The sequence below is a fragment of the Populus euphratica genome, unplaced genomic scaffold (genome assembly GCF_000495115.2).
Source record: "Populus euphratica unplaced genomic scaffold, PopEup_1.0 scaffold2.1, whole genome shotgun sequence".
Taxonomy (NCBI): domain Eukaryota; kingdom Viridiplantae; phylum Streptophyta; class Magnoliopsida; order Malpighiales; family Salicaceae; genus Populus; species Populus euphratica.
The window spans coordinates 6267395-6276280 of record NW_011499846.1 but is presented as its reverse complement, the minus strand read 5'-3'; the positions used below and the strand labels follow the sequence as shown (position 1 = coordinate 6276280).

At 34.4% G+C, this 8886-nt stretch overlaps 1 protein-coding gene and 2 long non-coding RNA genes across 16 annotated transcripts; 2 read left to right on the top strand and 1 right to left on the bottom strand.

Annotated features, from left to right (window-relative positions):
- Nucleotides 1-2081: 2081 nt before the first annotated feature.
- LOC105135636 (uncharacterized) lies at nt 2082-8458 on the bottom strand. 14 transcript variants are annotated; one of them, XR_844216.1, is made up of 5 exons: nt 8034-8458; nt 7216-7490; nt 6528-6899; nt 4936-5016; nt 3950-3987 (listed from the first exon to the last, which is right to left on the bottom strand). XR_844216.1 is itself a non-coding variant. In XM_011040614.1 (3 exons), the coding sequence occupies exons 1-3, from the start codon at nt 8051-8053 to the stop codon at nt 2714-2716; spliced, it is 309 nt and encodes a 102-aa protein (XP_011038916.1). In that variant the 5' UTR covers nt 8054-8458; the 3' UTR covers nt 2082-2713. The 14 variants fall into 14 exon arrangements, 1 of the variants encoding a protein (XP_011038916.1); XR_844218.1 differs by lacking the exon at nt 4936-5016 and having other exon boundaries at nt 3951-3987; XR_844212.1 differs by lacking the exon at nt 3950-3987 and having other exon boundaries at nt 4455-5016.
- LOC105135624 (uncharacterized) lies at nt 5508-7027 on the top strand. Its single transcript, XR_844204.1, has 2 exons — nt 5508-5590; nt 6528-7027. It is a non-coding gene; the product is annotated as an uncharacterized LOC105135624 (long non-coding RNA).
- LOC105135629 (uncharacterized) lies at nt 7636-7940 on the top strand. Its single transcript, XR_844205.1, has 2 exons — nt 7636-7719; nt 7808-7940. It is a non-coding gene; the product is annotated as an uncharacterized LOC105135629 (long non-coding RNA).
- Nucleotides 8459-8886: the final 428 nt, after the last annotated feature.

The following is an 8886-nucleotide window of genomic DNA, read 5'->3' as shown; positions in this document are numbered from 1 at the left end:
ATTTCAAGGAAAGATCTATAGATATTATTGGGAAGTGGACATGCCCCCTTAGTTGTTGCAGTGCATTTATGATGACAAGAGAGCTATGGTCTTGGAGCCTATTTGGAGCCGAATAAGTAGCCTCCTTATAAGTTGGATCACTAGCCAGATGTGGTTTATCAATTGCTGCCTCTTCATAATTTGCAAAAGATTTCATTTTCTCCCCTGTATCAAGCTCCACATCATGAGTAGTTTCAACTGGAATATTTGCTATAGTTCCATCCAAACTAGATTCAGAGCCACAAGTTGTGTGCCTATCTTTGAAAACTAAGTTGCTATGGAAGGTGTCAATGGATTAGGAAATTGAGTCAGCCATGGGATAGTGAAGACAATCGATTTCATCAATACGAATGGTATGACCTTCCCTATCAATATGTAAGATGATTTTCTTCCTTATATCTTTGTCATTTTTTGTACCAAACAATAAGTGTAAAGATACAAGGGTTAAGCGTCTAAGGCCTAAACGGTCAAAGCCAATAATATCTCTTATAAATCTGAGAAAAGTTCATAGACAATTTCTATTCCATCCAACTATTGGCAATCCTTGTATGGAGATCCATACTAACCTATTAATGGCACAATTCATAGAAAACCATAGCCTTATATCATCAAAATATTTTTCCCAATAAGACAAGTAAGCCTTAAAAGCATGCATCATTGAGGGATGATCTTCAAAAAGGAGTAGAACCTGTGAAGCACCAAGAAACCTTATTCTGGTTGATTGAATATCATAACTAATAAGTTCATCTTGAATCTTTCCATAGTCTGCACCTGCAGTCAGGGATGCAAGTAAATAATTGTCCAACCATGATATGTCTTGTGGTTTTAGAGAGTAAATGATAGTTTCTTTCATCGAATCAAGTTTAGATGGCTTTTGAGGAAGACTAGTTTCTTGCACAAACATTAGATGGTGCGGGGTATCCATAGTTTGTAGAACTGTTGTATAGGTTCAGTGATCTCTTATTTTAAATGGTGGGCTTTTCACTCTAGCTACAAGTTTAAAGAGATTTGTGGGATTTTACCCTGGGTGTGTCTTGTTTCAAATCTTGCTAAGTTGACCCATAACTTGTAAGAGTCAAACCAAATACTATTTAAGTTGCGAAGTAGAACATTAGTTGAGTCTTTAGAAGAAAGGATACAAAACCCAAATCGTCTTCCAACTTTGTTTGGTTTTCTTGCCATAAAAAGGCTTTGAACATATCCAATTTGGAGAAGACGAGCTTGAAGATGATGGTAAGAAAGGTAATTTGGATATCTTTCCAAGTAGAACTTATATGGTTGAGGGTAGTGTGTGTGGGACAGGGGATATAAATGTTGAAAGATTTGGGTGTTTTGGTTGTGTGAGGGATGCTCATGTTAATGTTTGTTGGCCACGACTTTCTTGAGAGGTTTTTATCTATGTTGTTATTGGTTGGCCACGACTTTGACAAATATTCCTACTTTGACTAATATAATTAGGGAAAGTGCTCGCTAAAGATCAAAAGACAAATGAGCAATAAACTAACATATAACTTCTAGCTGTAAGTTATTTTTTCTATTAGTTTTAATGTATTTTTAAGTGAAAATTATTTTGAAAAGTGTTGTTATCTAATTTTTAATTCTATTCTTTAAAAAAAATTTAGAAAAAAAACATAGCAAAAAATAACAAAAAACCAAAAAAAACATTTTTGATGTATTTATGTCATTTTTAGTGTCTTTTCTAAAAAAATTTAAATTAAAAAAAATCTACTTTTAATGCATTTGGTTATTAATGCGCCTTTTGAGTTATAATTGATGTTGCTTTTTTTTTTTTAAAAAAAGTAAAAATATAAAAAATCAAAATAAACAAAAGGATCAAATATGAAAAGAAAGAAGTTGAGAAATCAAATTATTTTTTGAATTACTTGGTTACCAAGTTTGCTTAAAGAACAAACAATTGAAAATAAAAAATTTATTTTGCCTACAAATAAAAGGTTACACACAGAGAAAAAAGAAATGATGAAGAAGAGATTTTAATGGAGAAATGAGAAGAGATAATTAGTTAGAAAAAAAATCAAGCATGCCTAAACACTCCATACTCATCAGCACACTAATACAAAAAAAAAAAAATCATAAGAATCTCTTGAGAAGAAAATAGGGCAAAAAATAGTTAACTCTCCTTTAACAAAACTCTCTTCAGAGCCTTCACCACCGTGAACCCAACCACCAGCCAACACTAGCAAACCCAACATCAGTCCCTCTCTCATTATCTTCCCTAGCTCTCCGCCAAAAGAGAAGTCCTACAACCACAGCCCTTTCAGTCACATCCCTCACAAGCCTCTGACTGACTACAGTCAATGGCAGCCAACAACCTCTATTCCAGCCACTCAAACACACAATAGTCTATCTTACTTGAGAGTCCAAAGCCTTCCTTCAAAGAGAACCCAAACACTCTTTTCCCAAAACTCATCCTCAATCTCTATCAATAGCCTTCACTAGTGGCAATATAGCCACCACCAGCAGCCGAGCCAAACCATCTACGTCAGCGCCTCTAACTCAACCATGACATCCTCTTAACCAGATCCACGCCCATCAGTCATCAAGACCCAACACCACCAATTGACAGCCCCTATCAATGCCTCCAGCAACACTACCATCCAGTAACGTCCATCCACTCAGCCACCACACCAATCACCCCTTCAAATTTTCTATCTTTTTACCACCATCGACAGATCTCTTTCCAGTCGAGAATCAAAACCAACAACTTATCATAAGAATCTCCATCTTTAAATGTAACGCCAACAACCAGTAGCTCCCACGATGGTGGCTTCTCTAACTTACAACATTCACGATAGCTTTTTCTCCTCCCATCTTCGACCATCAACACAACAACAAACAATGGTGACGTTGAACCTATAAAGGAGAGAAGATCAACAGAGAGAAAGAGGTAGATATCAATAGAGAGAGAGAGTATGGTAGATGTGAAGAGAAGAAAGAAAAATAAAACTATTATTTTGTGAATTTTTTCTTGGTTTTGCACGTTACGTTGGTCCTTACCGCTGCCACAAGGAGGAAAGTAGAACATCTTTTAGATCCATTTTATGTTTCATTTCACCAGCGGCGGCATGTGGAACCATGCACTCATAGTGATAGTGGTGCCTTAAACCCACGTGTCATTATTGTTTCTCCATTTTCAGCACTTTGTAGTAGCTTGGAAGGTTTATTTTGAGATTCAAATGATTTTTTTTTTTATGATTTATGTTTAATTAGAATGTTGTGCAACTATTTGTAATTGTATGAGTGTGGATAAATTAATAAAAAAGATGGGTGTGTATTTGTATTTTCTTACATGTTTTTAAATGTTTAAAATAAAAAAAGAAAAAAATCATATTTTTGTTTAATGCGCACATTTTTACAAAATATATATTTACATGCATTTTAAATTTAATAACTAATTTATTAAATTCAAGAAAATTTAGCCAATATTTAAATAACCTCTAAAATTTTAATTTATGAGAATTAATGGTCAATATTATGGTATAAACATTGAACTTACAAGTAGGCTGATATTTAAATATCAGGAATTGACTAGAAAATTCTTAGAATTATTTTGAATATTCATCAATTTTAATTGATTGTATTTTACACACGAGTTATTGAAAACCTTTTTGCCTTTAAAAATAGGTGAACCCTGTTAAGGTAGTAACATGGACCTTTTCCATAAGAATTTATTTGAACACACAAGCTAATAATAAATTTAAAATACCATATTTATTCACATGGGTTAATTTAAATCACATTCAGACCACTTAATGTAACTTAATTAAGGTAGGATGCATCACAACTAACTCCATACTTTTAACTAATAAGACTCGAGTTTTCTATTGATTTTTAATCAAATAATTAGATAGAGACTTCCTGATCCTCCAATGCCGCTTGTTCATGTGCGATAAAAAAATAACCTCTATGTACCATATTTTTAAACATCCTCTAAAAAAAAAAATTGTGAAAAAACTTGAGTTTCCATAACTCAATGATTAATCAATATAAATATATCCAAGAATCAATAATTCAGCATCATGACCCATCACACCATGTATGTAATCTAACTTCACACCACCTATCACACAAACTATATAACCTAACATCACACAATATATGTAACTCGTTACACCAAATATATAATCCATCATCATACCAAGTTTATAAATTTTATTTTATGATAAATATAAGGATGCAAACACACATGCTTTATAAATATTTTTTAAAACTGATTTACATCAATTATTCAAAATCACGTATCAATTTCAAAACGAACGTATAGACACAAATTCATAATACTTCTAAAGAGAAGTTCTATTAATTACTCACAATTATGCAAAAAGTATGTACACCGCAATCTTTAACCAATTTCTTACAAATGAATGGTAAATGGACTTTCAAAAAATCTAAACACATTTCAACGTATAATAAAATTAATTCCAAATTCAAATGAAAGCAATACAATTGATAATAAACATAAATAAATCTTGACTATTTAGCAAAACCTATCTGAAAAATATAACCAAGGACTAAACAATAAGTTTTTAGAATTCAAGGGCAGAACCATAATTTTCCAAAAATAGGGATCAAACTGTAATTCGTCCATCTTCGACCTCAACATAATTCTTTCTATACAATTCTTCAATAATTCCCTATTTTCTTGCTAATATCAATATTCCCCAAGGTCTTTTATTCAAAACTCATCAATCAAATAAAAATACTTATCAAGACGTATTTATATTTATATAATATTAACCATACACAAATAATTCAAAAAAATTACTCATATATCAACTAACATCATATAAACCCTAACCCTAACTTTTCACAACTTATTATAATTAAAAAGATACAAAACAATATAATAAAGCAATAAAAGAAGCTAAGTAAACTTACTCAAAAACAAATAACTTATATGATGAATTGTTGTAGGTTAGAAATTTGAAGAGATTTTGCAGAGGGAAGAGGCAGAGTTGGCTGGCGTTTTAGAGAAAGAAAAAAGGATAAGGGTAATGAGAAAGTTCAGTCATCTCTTGCTTTTTATTTATATCTTGCGCTAGCAAAGGCAATCATACAATCAAGGCTTGGGTTAAAGGTCAACAAAAACATACATATGTGGGCTAACATATAAAATATAATACGCCACTCACAATTACTATTAGTAAAAATAAGCCAACATCAATCCACTTTTAATAAGAAGAACAAGGCTTATCAGATTTTCAAGAATGTGATATTCTATAATAAAAAAATAAAAATAAAAACGTTCTAGAGATTAAATATTCTTAGCTTAGAAGAATTAATTTGGGATATTCTCATAATAAACGCTTCCGAAGCGTTTTTGGATGCGTTGAACATGTTCAATATAGTTTTCGTCAATGACTCTATAAAAGCATGCGTGCTGCCCATTAAAAATAAAAAATAAAATTCAACAGTGATATTACCGTCTACAAGAAAGTCATAGGGACAGTTTTTGGAGCTATATACTTACAAGGTCCTCCACTTCTCACCCAATGACACAAAGTTTTCATAGAGTTTTGGTCAAGTTGTCCACATACCAATCACACCATGGAAAATTGTGGTCATAATGAGAAACTACATGGGACAACAACGCCAAAGAACAAACCACCCCCCCAAAAAAAAATAAAAAAAAATCAAAGACTAAAGCAAAAAATATCACGGATAAAAGCATGGAGGAAAGTGGTTTGCTTTATGTTTGCAAAGGTCAAAAAGATTCAATTTCCCAAAAGGCAGTGCTTTACGGGACAGCATTCATACAGGCAATCCCCTTTTCAACAAAGGGCTAGAGGAAAATTCTGAAACGGGAAAAGAGGGTAGAAAGAAAAAAAAAAAATCCTGGAGGTAAAACCATAAAGATTGGTCTTTGGTCTTATTGATCTCAAGGTACAAATGCAGACATCATACATACATACATACATACATACATATACATATATATATGTACGTATATGTATGTATGTATGTATGTATTTGTGTGTGTGTGTGTGTGTAATAACATTAAAAAATGGAATTTGCTTCCTAGATTCCAAACCAGCTTTAAAATATGAAACATATTTTGCAGAACTAAAAACGTTAGGTTACCCAGTGACATGGAATAAAAACCTTTTGCCTTTGCTCTCACTCTATACGAGTTTCTTTCATTGTTGTGTTTCCATGAATGCTAGTGCGGCAGAGAGAGAGAGAGAGAAGATTAAGAATTTAGGCCCATATACAAATAAACGTGTAAGCCTCTAGAGCGTAGGTGACACTTTTGGCCATCTTTCAAATCACAATGTTTGTCTTTTCATCTTTTAGCAGGGATCTCATTGCTAAACTCACATGAGAAAAGCAAGGCAAATGATGGGCAAGGAGGCAGGCACGATGGAATAACAATGCTCACAAAAATTCAACCCCATGTCATCCCTTGGCCTTAGCAATACAATAGCTACACAAGAAATAGAAAAATACTCACTGAAAACAAGAGGTTTTACCTGCATACTGATCCTCTAGAAAGCAATCAAGCTTTACGCTGGAAAAGTATGACATCCATATTCCACATTGCGGGGAGACTTCAATTATGAACCTGCTATTTAACGTGTGGCATATATAATCAAATGGTGAAAAAGGAATCATTATCCATTCCTTTCTAGCTAGTAGAGTTAAAATTAAGAAACAAGAGGATTTTGTGAGCTATCAGGAATGGGAACTTGTAACTTTAGATCCAGTAGGCTTTAACTGAGGAGTTCACAACGATATCTCTTGTTCGAAAAGAATTCGAAATGTAATCGAGAGATAACTTTGCATGCCAAGACAGGTTGTTGCATGTAATGTGAGAGTGACACAAAACACGCGGGCACAAACTCCTGGCAATAACATAATTGTTCTCAATTTAAAATATTCTTCGCATATAAACAGCAGTTCAAGGGAAAGCATAACAACAACAATAATAATAATAATGTTTATCCCTACTCAACCCAAAGGAAAAGAGGCCGGGCACAAACTCCTGGCAATAACATAATTGTTCTCAATTTAAAATATTCTTGGCAAATAAACGGCAGTTCAAGGGAAAGCATAATAATAATAATAATAATGTTTACCCCTACTCAACCCAAAGGAAAAGAGGCCGAGAAACAGGTAGAATATAGCACACTTCATAAGTAGGCAGGCATAGGAAGTGACCCTTGTTCAGACATCCAGCTTTGATTTTAGAAAACAGCAAAGCTCTTCTGAAAGAGCAAGCAAAGAAACCAAGGGCACGACTATAGAAAACTTTAAATATCTGAGCCAAAATGTTGTATCCAAAATTCATATCACGAGTATGCAAGTACGTCTAGATTTTCAGTACCACCAAGTTTTCTATCTCTTCTATGGAGAATCGAGAGACTCTTCAAACAATGACAGAAAGCGCTTCACTTGCTTGCTTGTACATCTTCACACGGCACATGCCCTTTTCTCTGTAAAATATTGATTTGAAGATCAGAGCCAAACCTCAGAAACAACTGCAGCTTGAGACACTATAAAACAAAACGAGTAAGAATGGAAGTATCATTTCCACCAAAAGTTGAAAGCCAGATCTGAAAATAGCACAAGGAGACAGATCAGATCATGATGAACCTATCATGGAGAAAAATCTGCCCAGTAATGATGAGCCTTCGAAGTTGGTAGACTGACAGAAAAAACAACATCATCACCAGACAGATCAGATACATGAGGAAAAATCTGCCCAGTTATGATGAGCCTTCGAAGGTAATAGACTGACAGAAAAAACAACATCATCACATGATCAGAGAAAAAGAAAACCAGAAATAGAGTAATGATGAAACTTCTTAGTTCTCAGCATGGTCAAAACACATCATGATTACGCCAATCTGCATATAACCCTAAAGACTAAAATGAAAAAACCCCTGATTAAAAAACTACCAGTTTTTTTACCCCGAGCAAGATTAAGATATGCAAAACCAATTAAAGGAAAAAAAAAGGATGATTAAAAATCAAACCTGTACATGCAACAGCCCATGGTCAAGCCCTTGAGATGGAAGCAATGATTGGGGGGAATGAAGCCTGGTCCGACAACCCTAATTCGTGATCAATCTTAAATAAGATACTAGATCTACAGGTAGAAAGTTCGATTAGATTGATCAAGAAAAAGTCCTCGAGCCAGACAACATTCCCCTCAAAAAAGAAGCTACCTTTGTTAGCAAATCTTGATCGATACTTCCAAGTGAAAGAGGGAGATATATGAAATTTGATTTCGTGTGGGTGCGTGCCGGTGACTCTCAACTATTCTCTTTATCCCCCAAGAGTCTCGCCTATCTTGAAGGGGGTTGGGGAGTGAGAGAAAAATTGGTGATGATGAAGAGAATGATATGGTATTGGGGATATATCAAGAAGAGTAAAAGGAGTGGAAAGCCAACGTTAAAAAAGACAATGGTATTGGGGATATATCAAGAAGACTAGGGAGTGGAAAGCCAACGTTAAAAAAGACAAAAGATAGGTGCAGACTGCCCCTACCAGCTGGGGTTTTCTCAGTTCCAGAAATGACCACGACCCCATGCACCTTTCCCTCTCTCCCTCCCTCCCTCTCATCATCTCTATAAAAACAAATCAAAGACTATTATAATAAAAACCCATTCACTTTCATGTTCAGACAAGTCATACCACCGCTTCTAAAATAGAGGGGTGACTCCATGAAACATGTCTCTGTTCTTGAAACCCTGATCCACCGTTGGATTTGCCAGATGACTGTGATGGTAACACCTCGTAAGAGATTGAACATGTACGTACCCAAGTGAAACCCACCATTAGATGATGGTTGGATGGTGTCACCGAACACGAACACTGTTGACTGTA

Bases quoted from the DNA above. Each gene is read 5' to 3' on its own strand.
- LOC105135636 (XM_011040614.1), bottom strand. From the start codon at position 8,053: ATGGGCTGTTGCATGTACAG. The intron at 6,620-8,033 runs GTTTGATTTTTA...GTTAAATAGCAG, and splicing joins ATGGGCTGTTGCATGTACAG to GTTCATAATTGAAGTCTCCC. The intron at 2,911-6,527 runs GTAAAACCTCTT...TCTCCTTTATAG, and splicing joins TCTAGAGGATCAGTATGCAG to GTTCAACGTCACCATTGTTT.